The sequence below is a fragment of the Haliaeetus albicilla genome, chromosome 4 (genome assembly GCF_947461875.1).
Source record: "Haliaeetus albicilla chromosome 4, bHalAlb1.1, whole genome shotgun sequence".
NCBI classification, from domain to species: Eukaryota; Metazoa; Chordata; class Aves; order Accipitriformes; family Accipitridae; genus Haliaeetus; species Haliaeetus albicilla.
Window position 1 is genome coordinate 18,841,181 of NC_091486.1, and position 18,853 is coordinate 18,860,033.

Here is an 18,853-nt window from a genome sequence, read left to right on the forward strand (position 1 = left end):
TGGGAAGCAGGGCCACTGGGGCATGGGGTCCAGCTCAAGGGGGAAGCAAGTGATGGTGTGAAGGACTGAGTCCCCCGGCATCAGCCCAGCTCATCTGTCTGTCTGGGCCCCCCGCGGGTAGCACTGCGCCCCGATGGGGGTCTGGGCAATGCTGGGGGCTCACCACCAGCCTGCCCCACTTCCCCCCTCACACCCCTAGGGACAGGGCAGTGCACTGGGGGCCAGGGGGGAGGCTGATACACCGATGGGGTCTGGGGGTGCCCGGGGTCCACGGGCATCGTTGTCGCCTGCCCGGAGTTCCATGGCCCGACCGTGCTGGCTTGTGAGGGGTGGTGGGTGGTGGCCATACCCCCCCGCCGTAGCAGCATGCCCCGGCTGCCCAGCAGCAGGAGGGGCGGGTGATGTCAGCAAGATACAAATAGCGGCGTCGCGGGTCCTCTCCTGACGACTCGCAGAGCTGCCGGCCGCTCGCCAGCCCTGCTGCCTGCTCCCTGCTCCAGCCTCACCGCCCCACGCCGCCACCATGAGCCAGTCCTACTCCTCCAGCCAGCGGGTCTCTTCCTACCGCCGGACCTTTGGCGGTGCCTCCCCAGTCTTCTCCCGTGCCTCCTTTGGGGGCAAGGGCAGCAGCGGCAGCTCCGTCACCTCCCGCGTCTACCAGGTGTCCCGCAGCTCGGCTGTCCCCAGCCTGTCCAGCTTTCGTGCCACTCGCGTGACGCCCCTGCGCTCCTACCAAAGTGCTTACCAAGGTGCCGGCGAGCTGCTGGACTTCAGCCTGGCTGATGCCATGAACCAGGAGTTCCTCCAGACCCGCACCAACGAGAAGGTGGAGCTGCAGGAGCTCAATGACCGCTTTGCCAACTACATCGAGAAGGTGCGCTTCTTGGAGCAGCAGAATGCCCTCATGGTGGCCGAGGTGAACCGCCTGCGGGGCAAGGAGCCCACCCGCGTGGCTGAGATGTACGAGGAGGAGCTGCGGGAGCTCCGGCGCCAGGTGGACCTGCTCACCAGCCAGCGGGCCCGTGTCGAGGTCGAGCGTGACAACCTGCTGGACGACCTGCAGAAGCTCAAGCAGAGGTGAGGAGGGGCCCTGGTGTGTCCCTGTGGGCATCCATCCCTGCGTCTCCATCCCTAGGGATGGGTGGTAGCAGAGTTTGCCCTGGCAGCCCCTTGAGTGCTCACTGCTGTCCTTGTGCCCTGTGCTCGGAACCCATTGTGGTCCCGCTCCTCTGTCCCCCTCACGCTGTCCCCCAGGGTTGGAGAGCACACAGGCCATGCCTGTCGCTAGCTGCACCTGCCTGCAGGGCATTTTGCAGGGTGCCAGGTCCTGGCACGGTGCCTGCGAGTTTTGGGAGGGAGAAGAGCACCCGTGACTTGCTACACCAGTGCTGGGTGCTCCCCAACCCACAGCGTGAGGCAGGTTGGGGGGAGCTGGCCCAGCGGCATGAGGCAGGGCAAGGGAAGTGCCCGCAGCCTGGGCATCTCAGCAGGGCACTCTGGACGGCCACTGCCAGCCCTCACCAGGCGCCCAGGCAGCACCCAGTGGGCAGGATGGCTCCGGCAGTAGGGGTGTCCCCTGTGTTCTCCCTTGCAGCAGGGCCGAGGCCGGGCTGCGATGCCATGGGACCCCCAGAGCTGGGAGATCGGAGTGCTCCGCTCCAGGGTCCCCATCCTCACTCACACCAGGGAGGGCTGGCCAGCCCATGAGTGCACTGAGCCCTGCGGGACAGACAGATGGACAGAGCCTGCCACGCAGGCGGAAGCGAGGGGGAGGATGACCCGGGGGGTGCTCCACCAGCTCCGGACGCAAAGGAGGGAGGGGAGGAAGAGGCCACACTTCCGCAGGCCAGGGATGCTCCAGGGCTGCCGTGGGTGTCCACGGTGCCCCGGGAGCAGAGGGGACCCCCCAAGGATGCTGTGGGCCTGGCTGGTGCCGGGGAGGGGGCTGGGGCCAGGGGGGAATAGCCACAAGGGCACCCAGGCTGAGTGACCCCCAAGGGACTGACCAGCATGGGGGCATCTGGCAGCAGGGGCGGATGCTCAGGGGAAGCTGCTTTTTCTGATGCTGGTCTGCACCTTCCCTACTGGCCCCTGTGCCCTGGGGATGCCAAGTCCCCATCTCCTGGGAGTGACACAGGCTGCTGCCTCCCCCTGCAACCCCAGCCTCTGCCCCAGATGGCCAGCACTGGGGTCCTGGTGGGGCAGAGCCCCTGATGCTGGGAGGCTGGGGGTGGTAGCATGGAGGACCCCTCAATATCAGGGGACGAACAGGGCCCAGAACAAACGGGTGTCAGGTTCCTGCCACTTGGTGTGCCAGCACCTGTCCGGGCATCTCCGACTCCTCCCCGCCGCCTTCCCCTGTGGCACTGCCCCTTCCCCTGGCACAGCCAGGCTCCCCAGCCCTGACCTTGGGCTCACACCCCAGCGGTCCCTGCTCCATACCCCCATCGCACAGCACCGCTGAGACCCGTCTGTCCTCCTGCTCTCCCTGGGACGGCACAGCTGGGGGCCATCCCTTGGGCCTCCCGTGTCAGATCCTGCACCCCGTCCCCCCCGCTGCTGGCCACTCTGCCCTATAAGGGCCGGGGCAGCGCGTGTGGCACCGAGCTGACCTCATGCCTTTGTGCTCTCTCTGGCGTTGACTATAATAGGGAATGGGAGGAAGAGCCCCTGGCCCCCCGCCAGCCCTCCCGCCGCCTGCTGGGAATGCAGAACAATCCGCCGTCTTCCCACCAGGCCACGCTGGGCTCAGGGACAGCTTGGGGGGACATCGCTGCCTGGGGTCGGGGCTTCCTCCAGATCCCCCTAACCTCCCCTCTCTGCCTGCAGGCTGCAAGAGGAGATCCAGCTGAAGGAGGAGGCTGAGAATAATCTGGCTGCTTTCAGAGCCGTGAGTACCTGTCCCCCACTGCAAGGCCTGGGACCCCTGCCTCCCCTCCCACTCCCATCTGCCCCCAGCAGCCCAGTCCCAGCACCAGGGCATGGCCCTGGGCACAGCTTTGCACCTTCCAGCCTAGGTACATTCCCCGCACCCCCCCAACCCCGCTAACCTTCACTTCATGTCCCCCCAGGACGTGGACGCGGCCACGCTGGCACGCATCGACCTGGAAAGACGCATCGAGTCCCTGCAGGAGGAGATCGCCTTCCTCAAGAAGGTGCACGAAGAGGTAGGTCGGGGTGGGTCCCTTTCCTGCAGGCACCCATGGGGCTGGCAGATGGAGCGGGTGCCCTGAGGTGTCGCCTTATCCCCCCAGGAAATCCGTGAGCTGCAGGCTCAGCTGCAGGAGCAGCACATCCAGGTGGAGATGGACATCTCCAAGCCCGACCTGACAGCTGCGCTGCGGGACATCCGCGCTCAGTACGAGAGCATCGCTGCCAAGAACATTGCCGAAGCCGAGGAGTGGTACAAGTCCAAGGTGCGGGTGGCGGTGGGCTCCGGGCTGGCCCCAATGTGGTGGGTCCTGGCTGTCCTGGTGGCCGTGCCCGCTGACCCTGGCCTCTCCCCAGGTGTCTGACCTGACGCAGGCGGCCAACAAGAACAACGACGCGCTGCGGCAAGCAAAACAGGAGATGCTGGAGTACCGGCACCAGATCCAGTCCTACACCTGCGAGATTGATGCCCTCAAGGGCACGGTGAGCTGCAGGCAGTGTCAGGGAGACCACCAGCTTCCCTGCAAGGACCTGCTGCGCTGGGGCTGCTCAGGGACCTCTGGGACATCTCTGGGGTGGAGGGCTCTTCCCAGCTCTCTGAGTTGCTGCTGTGGGGGGACTCATCCCCCAAATTTGGGCCGCACCTCCCCCAGCGGGAGTCTGGGCCTCTGCAACGTGTTTTGGCAGAGCCCCGGCGTCAAGGCACAGATTGCAAAAGGTGCCCCAGACTGGGAGGCTCCAGGCAGGCGGGCGCAGGGCTCAGGGTGTCTGGTTGCAGGCTGGGAAGGTGGTTGCAAACAAACAGGGCACAACAGTCCCGCTCTGGCACGGTCACAGTCATAGGAGCCAGTCAGCAGCCACCAGTGTGGCAGTGCCAGCCCTAGGCAGCCGTCCGGTGCTCCTGTACCTCTCTGCACCCCGCTGTCAGGGTAGGATGGCTTTGCTGAGGGGCCTGGGCACTGGGTTGCCCAGCACTTGCCCAGCTTGCCCCTGCCAGACCCTCCTGCCCAGCGCTGGGCAGACAGAGGGTGACAGCCACCCATCATGGTCCCACATCAGCTGGACCCAGCCCAGGACTGACCACGGCTCTCCCCAGGTCCCTGGCTCTCCCCTAGGACCCCCCCAGTATCCCCAACCCAGGTGAGCCCTGTCCCCTCTGGGTCCCCCCCTTGCTGAGCCCCCCTGTCTCCCCAGAACGACTCACTGATGCGCCAGATGCGGGAGATGGAGGAGCGCTTCGCAGGGGAGGCCGGCGGGTACCAGGACACCATTGCCCGGCTGGAGGAGGAGATCCGACAGCTGAAGGACGAGATGGCCCGGCACCTGCGCGAGTACCAGGACCTGCTCAACGTCAAGATGGCCCTGGACGTGGAGATTGCCACATACCGCAAGCTGCTGGAGGGCGAGGAGAACCGGTGAGTGGCAGGGGAGCAGGACAAGGTGGGGGGATCAGCAGGGTCAGCTGGTTTTTGGGGCTCCCACCCCATGAGCAGCTGCCCAAGGGCTGGGGCTGGCTGGCTGACGCTGAGCTCTCCCCTCTGTGTCCCCACAGGATCAGCATCCCCATGCACCAGACCTTTGCCTCCGCACTCAATTTCCGAGGTGAGCATCGCCCCGTGAGGAAGAGAACCTGGGACCAGTCCCCAGGGGTCCCCGGAGTGGGGGCAAATCTCCCTCCTGGGGGGCTGCAGCCAGGCTGGCAGGTTGGGGACCCACGGGTGCCACACTGACCCCCTGGTGTGGGGGCACTCAGTTGGGTGTTGCCATGAGCTGAGGGGGGTGTTAAGCCAGTCCCACTGCTGTGCCCCCATGCCACATGTCCCTGCGGTCCCATCCCCTGTGTCTTCCCGCCCGCAGAGACCAGCCCAGAGCAGCGCGGCTCCGAGGTGCACACCAAAAAGACCGTGATGATCAAAACCATCGAAACCCGCGATGGGGAGGTGAGCGCAGGGCGGTACCAGGGGGCAGTGGAGAGGTGGGGGGGGGCGAGCATGGCACCTGTCCCTGTGCTCAGGGCTCCAGTGCTGGCACGGCATGGCGTCTCACGGTGCCTCTCTCCTGGCAGGTGGTGAGCGAGGCGACCCAGCAGCAGCACGAAGTGCTGTAGAGGAGGCTGCTCCGGCAGCCCACTGGCACCTTCTGTCCCTGCCTCCGTCCTGCCGCCAAGCCCCCCTCCTGCCCCCCACCTTGCCCCCCGGCGCTCCCCTGGCACTGCCCGAGGGGTCTCCCCTTGCACAGCCGCCATCGGACCCCCCGCACCCCCCGGGCTCTCTCCTTTGGTTTTGAAAGGCTCGCTCTGCTTTCGTAGCTTCGCAGCAGCAACGCCAGCATCAGGAACAGGCCCGGGCCAGGGGGCCGGCAGGAGGGAGGGAGGGGACAGGCAGGAGGGGCTGGGGGGAGCCGATGGTTGGCCTGGGCCAGCTCCCTGGAGAGCCGGATGATCCCAGCAGCAGGTTCTGGATCCCCCCTCAGCCCCCTCCCCACACGGGGCATGGGCTCAGGGTTCATCCCACGGGAGCAGGGACCTGTCCCCCTGCACCAGCACCGCTGGCCTCCCCGGAGCTGGCACTTCTCCGGGTGCATGGCGGTGATGCTGGGGATGGGGAGAAGAGGGGTCTGGGCCAAGCCCCCCCTTCTCTGCCCGGCTTGGAGCCAGGGTGCTCCCAACCTGCGTCCCCCTCCTGGCCCGGGGGGGCTGGGGTCCTGTGGTCCCCCCAGCCCGAGAGGCAGCCCCGTGGGGCAGAGGAGGGCAGCGCCCACCCCCCCCATCGCGGGGACCCCCAGCAGCAGGAGGCTGTGCGGGGCCAGGCTCGTGAGCCCAGAGGGTACCCGTAGGTGGACACAGGAGAGAGGAGGAGTGAGTGAGTGGGAGAGAGGGGGGAGAGAAGGAGAGGAGCTGGAGAGAGGCCCGGGGGCCAGGGCAGGCGCCCCCACCCCTCACCCCACTGCATCCCCACCCCACTGCGTCTACGTGACTCTTCAGGCGGCTGAAATAAACAGTGGAGCATCACCCCTTCCTCCCAGCACATCTCTGGGGCAGGGATGGGATGGGATGGGGTGGTGGGGAGGCAGCACTGAGGGGGCATCACACGGGCCTCCGGGGCTGGGCTGGGGTGGATGAGGGGGCCAGCATACCCCGAGCCATCTCTTCCTAGGCTGCTGGTCCCCCCCAAAACATGTGCGTCCCTCATCTTACACTGAAGGTGCCCCAGAGCATTTTTCTGCCTGCGGTGGTGGGTTTCCCAGTTGCACTGGGTGGGAGAGCCCTGCTGGGACTGGAGGCAGTGACACCTGACCCCTGAGCAGGTTTGGACGGGCTCTGGGTGACCATCCCCTGTCCCCCCATACACCCAGGGCCTTACACCATGGCCCAGTGGCTCTCAGCCCCACAGCTGTCCCCTTTCTGCCCTCACCCGGGCCAGTCCTGCCACAGACCCACACCCGCCTGGGACCTCACCAAGCCCCCCCATTGCCACCGACCTGGAAGCAGAGCCCCCCTCATCCCAAATCTACCTCCTCCTCAGTACCCCATGGGCATCAGCCCCACCACCCCACGCCTGCCCCCACCCCACACTCAACCCCTAGCCTCAACCTGGCCCCTACACCCTTTCCTCCCCAACACATGTGCCCCCCTCCCTGTGGTCGGGGTGTGGGGGTCTTGGCTTCATCTCCTTTGCCCCAGCGATGGGGGATGCAGCAGGGGAACCCAGGGTCGAGCATCCCACAGGAGAGAGAGATTCAGGGTTGCTCTGCCCAGGGAGGTGTTGGAGGGTCCGTCCCCCCGGCAGGCAGCAGAGCCCTGGGAAGGCTTGGCGGGGGGGCCGTTTTAGGGACAGGGCGGGTGCTGCTGCCAGCAATGGGGTCGGGGCTGGGGAGTCCCTGATGGAAAGGCCAGCGTGGCCAACCCCAGTTTTGGCTGCGGGGCCGGCCAGGGCTGGGGGGGTGTCGGATCTCAAGGGCTGTCTCCAGCAGGTGGCCCTGTGACATCGAGGATGGTCCCCAGGGCCGCCCTGGGGAGGGATGACACCTCCCTCCCTGTCCGGCCCAGGCTGGCTGGGCCAGGGCTCTGCCCCTGGGGCGGGGGGCAAAGGGGGGACAGGCAGGGGACAGGGCAGCCCTTTGCCCGCCGGGCAGCGCAGGCAGGAGAGAGCCCCCCAAGCCTGTCGCAGGTTTCTCCTCCAGCCCCCGGAGACCCCGGGGCTTGCTCAGCTGCTCTGCAGCCGGGCCGTTGGTCTGGCAGGGCATCCCGCTCCGGCGTACCCCAGCCACCCAAGCTGCGGGGATCCTGGGATCTTCTCCTCGCCAGTGATGCTCCACCGATGCCAGCACCCTTGGGCTGGTGACAACGGGCTGTGCCAAAGCCGGCGGGGCTGGCCTGAAGCTGAGAAGCGGCTTGCCGTGTCGCTCGCGTCCTGCTCACCCAGATTTACAGCCCCCGGCGAGGGCGGCCAGGGCCCGGCGCCCAGACGTGTGCCATTGCGCCGGGAGCTGGGGAAGCCCTGCCTTGCCCGGGGGTGGCGAGGCAGCGCATGACACAGGCAGTCCCTGGTCGCTCGCTGCCTGGAGCACAGCATGTGGGAGCTCTCGTGGGGCACCCCAAATCCCAACAGCGAGCTGGTCCCGCTCTAAGCAGGGCTTGAATGGGGGCTGGCCAGGACCCACACTGCCCAGGGCAGTGAGGCAGGGGCTCGGTGAGAGAAATGGGGTTTTGTTGTACTTGCGGCCTCCTGGCAGGTTGGATTTGGGGTGAGCAGGGATGCAGGGATCCCTCTGTCCGCTGCCTGCTGGGGATGGGGCAAAGGGGCCCCGCGGGGCTGGCTCCTGCCCGGGGTCTCGCGTTGCAGGAAGCATGACGGTGTCCTTTCCCTCCACATGCCACCAGGGTCTCTCTGTCCTGATCCGGTGACACCGTCGTCGGAGAAGGGGAAGGGAGGGAGGAAGGCTGGGTCCCCCCCGAGCCTCGCTGCTAATATGGAAAGGTGCTGGCCCCTTTCTATCTTTGCAAGCGGAGCTGGGCTGCAGGGCCCAGGCGGCGGGTGCGGAGAGGGGGAGCCCGGCCAAGGAATGTGACATATCAGAGGCAGCTGCCACTTCAGGAGAGGGGGCAGAGGGAGCGCAGCTCGACGGGGGCTGCGTGGGACGGGACAGGACGGGCGAGGGGGGGGACGCCACGGCCCCAGTGGCGGGACAGATCAGGGAGCAGCCGGCACCCGCAGGACTCGCACCCAGGCCGGCGGAGGAGCAGGTGCCGAGGCGCTGGGCGGGCTCGGGGTCGCAGCGGAACATGGGGTGTGGGTGCTGCGCCGCACCGGGTGCTCGGTGAGTGGTGGCTCGGCGAGCAGCAACCCGAGCCCCCGCCTAAAAATAGCCCCTCGCTTGCCCACGGTGCTGCGACCTTCGGGGCTGCAGCCGGTGGGGGGGAGGCACCGAACCGGAGGGCACCTGGACCGGGGGGCCACCTCTGCCCCGGCACCCCTGGCAGGCACCCAGCACCCCCAGGCTGCAGGCAGGGGGAGAAGAGGGGCACGGCACTGCTGGCTCGGGGCAGCGGGGGTCGCGGGCAGGGGTAGGGGAGCTGCAGACCATGCACCGAGCACAGGGACGCGGTGGCACGAGTAGGGCCGGTGGGGAGCCCCGGGCGGCCCCGCCGAGCCCGGGCATCCCCCCGAAGCGTGCCAAGGTCACCGCGGAGCCGGGGGCACCCGAGGAGGGCCCGGGTCGCCCGGCGGCACCGTTTTTTGCGCGGAAGCTGAAGAACGCGGCGATCGGCACCGGCTGCGACATCCGGCTGCGGGTGGTGGCTGTGGGCAACCCCCGGCCCAGCCTCCGCTGGTACCGAAATGAGGAGCTGCTGGCCCCACGCGGGGAGGAGTATGGCACCCTCTGGATCCGGGACAGCAAGAAGGAAGATGCCGGCGTGTACACCTGCATCGCCGAGAACGAGAGGGGAGAGGCCATGACGAGTGCCGTGCTGGCCATCATTGACATGGAAGGTAAGGGCGGCCTGGCCGCTGGCACGGCTGTGCTGGCACAGCCACGGGCACGAGTTCGCCGAGGGTGGCAGCGGTGCTTTGCAGGCTCCTGTCTCAGTGCATGCCCGGGGCCAGCCAGGGCTGAGCTTTGCTGTGCCTGCCATGCTGCAGGCTGGGGTGAGCATGTGGCTGCTGTACCTGCTGCCAGGCCAGGCAGGGTGCCAGGGCCGGGCACTGAAGTGTCAGGAGCATGTGATGCCAAGCCCGCTCGGGGCAGGAGGAGAGAGAGAGACGCGGCTCGGGTGCACGTCACCGGTGGTGCCACCCTCCGCAGCCACCGACACGGTCCCTGGTACCCCCCGGTGCCCCTGCACAAGCCACTCGTGCACCAGCTGCCTGCGGGCAGAGCTGCCCATGGCATCGCCATCGCAGCTGTACCAGGCACTGGGACTGCGCTGGGAGAACTGGGACCCTCCGGGGGTGGGGCTGGGGGGAGGAGCCTAACACTGCAGGAGGTGGGGCTGTCAAGTGGGTGGAGCCTATGCTCTGCAGTGGGCGGGGCCTGATTAATTAGCAGGGGTGGAGCTAGCTTTTGCCGGCCCCTTAAAGCCATACCGCGGCTCCTCTGCTCATCGCTCCTGGGTACAGCAGCCAGGCATGCTCCTCTGGCGCACAGGGAGCGTATGGGGGCTGCTGTGGGCCCTTGCATGGGTGGGCCTCATCCTGCACAGGAGCCAGGCAGGTTTGGGGCTCGGCCCCCTCTGCCCCAGGATGGATGCCACCTCCCTGGGGTGTTGCAGACCTGAGTGTTGGGGAACGTGTGGTGCTGGCTGGTGGCACTGCTCGGAGATGTGAGCTGTGCCATCTGCGTGGGCACAGCGAGGGCAGGGAGTGAGGGAGGTGGTGCTGGGCTCTGGGGAAGGAGCTGCACCTGGGGCTTTGTAGCACAGGAGGTGTGCTGGAGATGCTGCACCTTGAGGTGGGAACTGGGTGGCGGGGGCGGGGGGGGCAGAAGGAGCCTTCGCGGTGCTGAAGGGGAGCAATGGAGGAAGAGGAGGAGTCGCTTTGTGTGAGCCAGGAGGCTGGTGGAGCAGTGTTTGGAGGATGGAGGAAGGTGTATGTGCTGCTCATGGGCCTGAAGGGAGGGCAGGGGGAGCAGAGAAGTGTGCAGGAGTGGTCCTGCCCTGTGGTGTGTCTGCGCAAGGTCACTGTGCATAACACTTTGGGGACCATGACACTGTGCAGTCGGACGCGTGGCACTATGTGTGCAGAGAGAGTGGGAGACGTGCACGGCCCCACAGGGTGGGAGCAGCCTGTCCAGAGGTGGGGGAGGTCACCCTGTTCTCACACTCTGGTGTACAGCTGCACCTCTCCATGGCACTGCCAGCCCAGGCCCCCCTACCTCTGCCCAACGGCGCAGCGCTGCCTGATTTCCCCAGGTGCCCGTTCCCGTTGTGCTGACGCACTTGTCCCTGCTCCCGATTCCCAGCCACTGGCCCTCGCTGCTGCCTTTCTGGAGCAGCTGAGGGAGGGATGGCACAGCCAGGACTGCCTAACACACAGGGTGAATGTCACCCTGCCCCAGGCGCTCCCCCCCGGCTGGCCGTGGGTACACAAAGCTAGCCCTGGGGCAGAGATGCCTCTGGAGCCGCACAGGCTCCAGGGCACCGGGCTGGGCAAGGAGCGTGGCAGCCTCCAGTGTGGTTTTTGCCCCTGCCTTGGGGCAGAACAATCTCTGCGGTGTGCTGTGGCAGCACCCAGGGCGCACCATGTCCTGCCGGGTGCTGGAGAGGGGTGCTGGTGTGGAGGTGATGGGATGTGGTGGAAGGTCCAGCCCTATTGCCTGGCCCCATTGCAGGGCGCAGGCACTCAGCGTGTTGTTCCCCTGAGGCCATTTTCTCAATGCCGGCAGCAGAGTGGTGAGATGGGTCATCGTGTGAAATGGAGGAGCCGTGCCACCGCTGTGCACCCGCCTGCCCTGACACCCTGCCAGGTTGCGTGCTGTGGCTCACTGGCCTCCAGCATGGAGGCCCCCGCTGCTCAGCGGCTCCCCACGCTCCCCGCTGAGATGCAGCTCTCTGAGGACTGTGGAAGTTCCACTGGTGGCTGCACTGTCCCTGTGCTGGGCAGGGACACCCCGTCCTTGTTCCCTGGGGGGCCCTGTGAGCTGGGTTATCAGCCAGTTATGGGGTAAGGGGGACATGTGCAAGATGCCCTGGGCAGGATGAGGTCTTTCTCTGGGTTCAGGGTCCTGGCCCCCTGTGTCTGGACATAGTGGGATGCCCTTGCTTCATTTGCTTCTGCTGGGTCATGGTCTCCGGTGGGCACGGAACCTGGTCCTCCACCTTCTTTCCCCGGCATGCGGGCCAGACTGCAGCTCTCTGTGGGGCCAGCATCAGCTCTCCCCAAGGTGGCTCAGGTCACTGCTGGTGGTGTGGGGGGGCTCTGTGCTGCCCATCTCCATGCTCAGCCCTGGCAGCTCCTCCTGCACCAGCTCAGCATTCCCTCTTGCTTGCACAAGCCTGATTTAGCTCCTCTAATCCCTTGCCCTGAATCTGTCGCTCCACCCCACTAATGATTTTCTCCTGCTCTTCTCCCAGGTCCCCCGTGCGCGTCAGTGCCCAGCGTGGGGAGCGGGAAGCGCACGTGTGGGGCTGGCTGGGCAGCCAGCCGCAGAGGCTCCCAGGGGCACACGATCCCCACTGTGTCCCACTGCTCTGCCCCTCTCCTGCTGCAGGTTCGCCCTCATGCTCTGGCTCCCCAGGTGCAGGTGGGGTGTGTTGGCCCTTCTCACACCAGCACCAGGCTGGTCCAGGGGCTTCCCAGGTCCATCCAGACACCCTCCAGACCCTTCCAGCCAGCCCTGGTTCCCACTGTGGCTCCATCGCCCCCAAGTTCACTAAAGCCTCTATCACCTCTCAGCTGCATCTCCTAATTTTTTACCCTGTAAACCAGATTAAATCACCTCTTAAGAACCCAAGCTAATCTCCTTTTAGAGCCCAGCCCTCCCTCGCCATGCCGGCACTGCCTGGTCCTCGCTGCTGGGACTGCCTCTTGTTTCAAGGTTGCATGTGTCCGTCTTGGGTTCCCAGCACAGGGTCTTGCTCCACTCGCCTCCACCTGCACTCAGCAATCAAACTGCCTTGGAACTATTCCTCTGCCCAGGGAACAGCCTGCACCCGCCTGGATTTGGGGGCAGGGAAGGGGGCAGGAGCTGCCTGTGCATGGCAGCACTGCACGGCCCCTTTCCATCCCGCCCAGAGTTACAGTGGAACAGCGTGGGCATGCTTTTGCAGCTGGTGGTGCGTGGCGACGGCAATGGCACCCTGGTGGGGATGGCTGCACTGACAGTGTCCCTGGTGGCCCAGCACCTCTGGCCATTTCACTCAGTGCCTAATTTTAGTCCCTTACTTTGCAGCGCAGCGCCCATGATTAATGCCAACAGCCCCTTCCCTCTGGAGCCCCTGCCAGCCCTGCTCAGGGACCGAATGGGGACTAAAGCCTCCCTCTACCATCTCCTCCCTCCCGTGGGTCTCTCTGGGGCTGCCTAGTCTCCTCTTGCTGTCCCCGGCTCTCCCCCCAGCCCCAGGGCACAGCAGCATGTTGCATCTCAGAGGAGCCTGGGATGCAGCAAGGCTCCAGCCCAGGCTGCCATGCCCCACCGTGGGGTGGGCACCGTGCCCAGCTGTGCCAGCGCAGGGACTGTCTCTGCAGAGCTGGGGTGCCACCCCAGGTGCTGGTCTCAGCTGGTGCAGGGACGGGTCCCTGCGGCTGGGCAGCGCGGGGGGGGACGGGGCTGGACCTGGCCCTCAGGATGCCAGCAGCCAGCAGGGCCGGTGGGTGGACCGGCTGTGCCGCCGCCAGTTCCCAAGCACAGCCAGGCGCCCTGGGACTGTGCCCGTTCCCTGGCCCCGGGGGTGGCACCAGGGCTAGCAGCTGCCGGAGACCCGGGCTCTCAGCTCTGCCCCCAGCCACCTGGGCAGGGGGCTGGCGCGGTGGCCGTGTGTGCCAGCTCCCCGTCCCGGGGCACTGCGGACCGGGAGGGCTGCTCCCCAGGGAGCGGAGGGGAGGGTGCAGCTGTCCAGTCAGTCACCTCCACCCCTGCCCTCTCGCCCGCTGCCGGGGGGTTATTTTTGCCATGGAATGTGCCGTCCCTTGGATTCTGGCGGGCTGCAGGGCTTGTGTTACAGGCGAGAGGCTGAGACCCAGGCCTGCGGGTAGGTAAATATAGCACCGCCTCTTGGGGCTGTGTGATGGGGCGACGGCCTCTTCCTCCTCCCGGGGCTGCCCAGCGCGCCCTGTGCCCCTCCTGCCTCCTGACACCAGGTTGCTGGCTTGTGCCTTGACTCAGTGGTACTGGGAAAGGGCTAGCTGCTTCTACCCTGCTGCCTGCACTCTTGCCTGCTTCCCCCTCGGCCCTCTGCATGCAGCCTGTCAGCCCCAGGCAGGGGGGATGCCGGGAGCGGGGCTAGCAGGGCAGAGATGAAATGCCTCCCACCATCCCGCTCCATGCCCAGGCACCCGGAGCCAAGGTCACGTTGCTGTCCCGCATCCCCGTGTCCTCCACCTGCAGCGGGCACCGTGTGCTTGGGCATCCTTCTAGTGGTGGCAAGGGGAGGTCACCTGGGGTGTCCCGGGCCCTTGGGAGAGGGGTCACAGCAGACCATTGCTCTTCCCCAGAACCAGAAAGCTGCTGCGGTGCTGCCCTGCCCTGTGATGAGGGCCATCCTGCTGTGTTTATTTCCTCCTGGGGACAGGGCTGGGGATGGTCCCCACCTCCCCAGGCTCCCAGCACATCCCCATGTCCTGCAGACCCTCCCCAGCAGCTCCAGGAGTCACAAACACATGAAAGATTCATGCCCAGACCTCCTCCTACCCGAGATGGCTGCACACACCCGCTGCCATCAATTATTCAAGCGCCGAGACAAGGGGGCTGGTGGCCGGGGCCGGGTGGCCGGTGCCCAGCTGGTGCTGCAGTGCAGGGGCAGGATCCGTGCAGAGCTGCCGGGGACACCCAGCAAGGTGTGGGGAGCTGAGGGTCTCTGAGCAGTGTAATTAATGCTGTATTTTGAGCAAGTGTTTGCTATCTGCTTCGCTCAGGGCCGGTGCGTGTCCAGCAGGCGAAGCTGGATGGCAATGGGGCCACCTTCTCTGGCTCTGCCCCTTGTCCATGCCATGGCCGCGCTGGCCCCCATCCCCTGCCCTGTGTCCATGTCCTGCAGTGGAGCAGGGCAGTGCCAGGGCTGCCCCTGGGCTAAGGCATGGCAGAGGGGCTGCGCTGGGTGCAGACTGCCATCACCTCCCACCGGATGCCTTCTGCAGGGACTCTGGCTTTGCCCTTGCGGGGGGATTTGCAGGTGCTGCTGCCTCTGGAAAGGATTTTTGGGCCCCACCGCAGGCACAGCCCCTCAGAGGTGACCCAGCTGCTCCCAGGGGTACGGCATCTCTGGGGCAGCCCACAGCCACTCCTGGGGCTTTTGCTGAGGGATAGCCAAGCAGCAGAGCCACAGTTGCTGGGAAGTGCTATGTGCCCTGCCAGCCAGGAGCCGTGGCCAATGGGGCAGTAGACCTGGCAGTCGGAGGATACCCAAATGACTGCGTTTTGGCTGGGCACTTGTGGTCCCTCCCTGGGGCCAGCCCTGGGGCTGTCCCTGCAGGTGCTGCAGTGGCAGCACCCTTGCCCTGGCACCACTGTGTGCCAAGCCCAAGCCTCAGTGCTCCTTCCCGGCATCCCTGACCAGGCTTTTATCCCACTTGATTGTGAAAAAAAAGGCAGAGGCTCTGCAGGTCTGCGGCAGGACCACAGGCATGCACAGCCTGGGTGAGAGCACCTGGCAGGGAGACTCTGGGTGCAGGGACCCTGGCAGACATAAGCCCCACAGCTCATCCCTGGCTCGGGGGTACCCATCTCTGTCCCCACTCAGGGCTGGGGGGGGGCAGCAGAGTCCTCTGGCTCTGACAGGAGATTCCCTTAGTGCCAGCTCTGGCATTTGTGGGACTCGCTTGACGTGCAGGGTCTCCACGGAAACCCCGCAGCATCACTCGAATTGTAGGACTGTCAGAAATGTTGTATAAACAGCTCCTTTTGTACTGGGTAATTTGCAAGTTATTATGGAGCCATGAAAAGCCTCACGTTGGGAGTCATGGGCTGGGAGGGGAAGCGGAGAAAAGCTGCTGGAGCTGCCAGGCGTCGTGGGGAGCGTGATGCCTGTGTGCAGCCCTGCATGGGGTGACCGGCTCCCCAGGGGACAGGTGAGCAGCACAGGGACACGCGCTGGGTGGGGAGGCTTCCAGCAGCGTCCCTATGGATGCTCTGCAGTGGGAGGGGGCAGCGCGGACAGCCGGTGGGCCTGGGACCTTGGCAGCCTCTCCAGGAGCCTGGAAAGGGGACTGATGGGTGCTGTGCGGCTCAAAGGCTTGGTGAGCTGGTGATGCAGGGCACCGAGAGCTATGGGAGCATGGCAGGCAGGAAAGGCCCCACTGAGGCTGTGGGGCTGGGACTGCCCCTCTGGCTTATCTGCAGTGTCACCCAGAGAACAAGGACAGGCCAGCAGGGCTGGGGACACTCGGCTGGGGAAGGCTTGGAGCACTGGGAGCACTAATAGGTCTTAATGGCCTGACCAGCCTCACCAGGGATCCCCACCCACAGCTTCTGCCCACAACTCGGGAGCCCCATTGCAGCTCAGTTCTGGGCACCCAGTCCTGCCCTGAGCTGTGCCGTGGGTCCTCACCCCAAGCACGAGGGGCGGTCTCGTGTGTGTCATGCAACATGGACGGGGACAACGGCCTACCTCCCCCGGTCAAGCCTGTGTGCCCACCAGCCACAAAGCAGTGATGCTAGCCCAGGGCTGACCATCTCGCGTGGGTCCTGAGGCACCCGAGGGGTGGGGTGCAAGGTCTGCCTTAGGGCACTGGCTGCCTGGGGCTGGAGGCTGTGTGGTTTGCAAGGGGGGCTCATGCCGTGGCACGTGCTGTGCTGGGCCAGGGCGGTTGCTGTGAAAGACTGTGCCTGTATTAGTTCTTGTTCGTGTGCAGGCAGGTTAGCAGTGCTTGGACCCACACTCATGTCTTGGTAAGGGAACCTTTCTGCATCGCCGATGGCTGGAGGATGTGGGGGACTGAGCGGAGGCTGGCAGAGTGCTGGTGAGCCTGGGTCTTGGCTGGGCCGTGCCGTGGCACACCATGCGGCTGTGCTGCTGCGTGCAGGGTTCTGGCAGCTGTGGCCGAGGAGCTGCCCCATTTGGGGGCACTTTGGGGGCAGCGCGTGAAGGGCAGTCGCGTGCAGCGCTGGCGTGGTGTGTTGTGTTATTCTTGTCCCCGTCGGGGCGCGTGTGGGAGCCGCGGTGGTGCGCTGTGCCCCACGGTGCTGAGCACGGGAGAGAAGAGCAGCCCCTGGCCTGGGCGGTGGGGCAGGATGGACCGATGGCAGGGGACAGTGGTACAGCCGCATTGCCGGGCAGGGGGCTCGCACCCTTGGGTGCCGTGGAGACAAAGCCAGCGGGGGAGAGGACGTGTGCCCGCCCCAGCCGCGCCCCCCCCCCCGCCCCGCGGCTGCCCTCGCCCCCCGCCACCTGTGCCCTGCCCGTCCCCCGCCGCTGTCGCTGTGTGCCAGGGCTGGCGGGGAGGCGGAGGCGGAGGCAGGCGGGGGAAGGATGGAGGGAGGAGCACTCCAGTGATGCTTCATGCTCACAGCTCCAGCCCTCCCGAGAGCCCAACCTGGCGAGCCCCTTCCTCTTCCCTCCGCCGTCCCCGGCTGCCGGCGGTGGAGGATGCTCGGAGCATCGCTTGCCTCCCCGGCGTGCTGACAGCGGGGACCCCGCCAGGAGCGGGCTGGCGTCCTGCCGGGCCTGAGCCGGTGTGACCGGGCCAGCGGGGCTCTGCAGAAGCATGAAGAAGATCTGGGTGAAGAAGCGTTTCCAGGTAAGGGCTTCGGCGGGCGCCGGGAGGAGGGGGCAGTGCCGGGAGCGGGAGGGCATCGGGATGGGGATGGGGGTGTCCCTCCGGCCCTGCCGCTGCCACCCGGGGCTTCCCAAGGCTTTGCCCATCACCGGCTCCAGCCCCGCTTGCAGAGCCGCCAGCTGCCTGTCTGTCCTCGCCAGCCCGGCCAGGAGGGGCAGAGGGCAGGTGCTCCGCACCGCCTGTGCCAGCAGCCGGGCTGGGACCCCCGCCGGGGCCTTCCCCCCACGCCACCCTCTCCCCTCTTCGCCCTCCGGAGCCGGGGCAGCAAATGGAGGCTGCTTCATGGCTCCCCCCGGCCCCGCTGCCGGTGGTCACGGAGCTGGAGACGAGGCTTTGCATGCGTCATCCCCTCCGCGTCAGGAGCATGCCTGGCACAGGCAAGGCTCCTCCGCGGGCCCCGCCGCACGCTCCGCCGCCGACCAAGGAACAAGGACGTCACTTGGCCTCGGCGGAGGGGGGGACGATGGGGGGCATCCTTCCAGGAAGGCCCCCACCCCCCGGCTCCCCTGGGCGCACAAGCCCACCCCGCTGGGCGCTGGGCCCCTGGCCTCCCCGCTGTCACCCTGTCTGGTGGCCCAGCAGGAGCCCGGGAGGGGCTGTCACCCCCCCTGCACCTTCCCAGGGGTGCGGCATGCTTTGGGGGACACAGGTCCCCAGGGATGCTGGGAGCCAGGCGTGGTGGGGGGTCCCTCCGGGGCAGGGTGGATTGCATTGCCCGGCTGCCCCTTCTGCCCTTGGGGGCAGCAAGGCCAGGGGCTTGCCTGCATGGTGGGGTGAGGTCCTGCAGTGCTGCCCGAGCACCGGGGGTATTAGGACACCCACAGCAGCTGTCCCTCTGCGTCAGGCAAGCCACCCACTGCCTCCCCACCACACACCATCCCTGCTCCCTGTCTGCCTGTCTCACACCAGTGGCACCAGTGCCGTGTGGTGCTGGGCTCCACGTGCCAGGCCGTGGCAGGCTGCGAGGGCTGTGCTCCATGGTCCCAGGAGCCCCTTTTTCCCTTGGCGCCGTGGCCATGATTAGGGATGGCCAGGGCAGGACCCCACCCTGGGCAGGGAGGATCTGTGCCTGGCACAGGGGAAGGAGGCAGCACCAGGTCTCACCCTGCTGCCCCATGGGTGCGATCCCAGCCAGCCTTTCTCCCCACCCTGGGCTGGCTGGGCACAGAGCGGGCTCCTGGGGGTTCCCTACCCCTTTTCCCAGGGTGCAAATGAAATCCCAGGCAGGGAGCACACCCCCCACTCTCCGGCTGGCCCCTTCGCCCAGACCCCAGCCCTGCAGTGAGCCCTGAGCTGCTCCTGCCCCCTTTCCACCTCCTGGTTCCGAGTGACCCTGCATCACCCAGCACTTGCTCCCTAATGAGCTGCGCGTGGGTGCTGTGCCCGAGGGGGGTCAAGGCTGTGGGGTGCCCACAGGGACCTGTTGCAAGGCAGAGGGGAAGGGGCTCAGCCACCCCATAGCTCTGGGCGATGGAGCCCGGCCCAGGCCCGCTGGGTGCAGTCACCATATTTGATGGGAGCTGATGGCGCCAGTCCCTGGGGAAGCCACAAGAGCACCCGATAATGGCACTCAATTGCATTTTCATTTTTTAATGGGGGAATTATCCGCCGATGGTGCAGTTAATCACTCATCTATCTTTCCCTGGCCTGGAAGACGGGCTGCCAGCCAGAACCAGCACAGTCAGCCGAGGAGGGGAGGTGAAGCCTGGCTCAGCCTGAATACAAATGTGTCTCGTGCAGCCGCTGCCCTCTGGCCAGCACCGCATGCAGGC

General features: G+C 66.5%; 2 protein-coding genes across 7 annotated transcripts in view; both read left to right on the plus strand.

The window, feature by feature from the left end:
• Positions 1 to 433: 433 nt before the first annotated feature.
• On the plus strand, positions 434 to 6,160 carry DES (desmin). Its single transcript, XM_069781187.1, has 9 exons — positions 434 to 1,077; positions 2,830 to 2,890; positions 3,072 to 3,167; positions 3,255 to 3,416; positions 3,508 to 3,633; positions 4,345 to 4,565; positions 4,703 to 4,752; positions 5,008 to 5,090; positions 5,216 to 6,160. The coding sequence occupies exons 1-9, from the start codon at positions 524 to 526 to the stop codon at positions 5,255 to 5,257; spliced, it is 1,395 nt and encodes a 464-aa protein (XP_069637288.1). The 5' UTR covers positions 434 to 523; the 3' UTR covers positions 5,258 to 6,160.
• Positions 6,161 to 8,288: 2,128 nt separating this feature from the next.
• SPEG (striated muscle enriched protein kinase) overlaps positions 8,289 to 18,853 on the plus strand; it is a 40,086-nt gene continuing 29,521 nt past the window's right edge. For 3 of the 6 annotated variants that reach the window (XM_069781188.1, XM_069781189.1, XM_069781190.1), the window contains exon 1: positions 8,289 to 9,143. In XM_069781188.1, the coding sequence (XP_069637289.1) occupies positions 8,735 to 9,143 (409 nt within the window). In that variant the 5' untranslated portion in view covers positions 8,289 to 8,734. Of the gene's footprint in view, positions 9,144 to 16,754; positions 17,043 to 18,853 lie in introns of those variants that run through there. The other 3 variants (XM_069781191.1, XM_069781192.1, XM_069781193.1) reach the window with 2 other exon arrangements.

Coding starts and splice junctions, on each gene's coding strand:
- DES (XM_069781187.1), top strand. CDS start 524: ATGAGCCAGTCCTACTCCTCCAGCCAGCGGGTCTCTTCCTACCGCCGG. Junction 3,634..4,344: donor TTGATGCCCTCAAGGGCACG/GTGAGCTGCAGG, acceptor CTGTCTCCCCAG/AACGACTCACTGATGCGCCA. Junction 5,091..5,215: donor TCGAAACCCGCGATGGGGAG/GTGAGCGCAGGG, acceptor CTCTCCTGGCAG/GTGGTGAGCGAGGCGACCCA.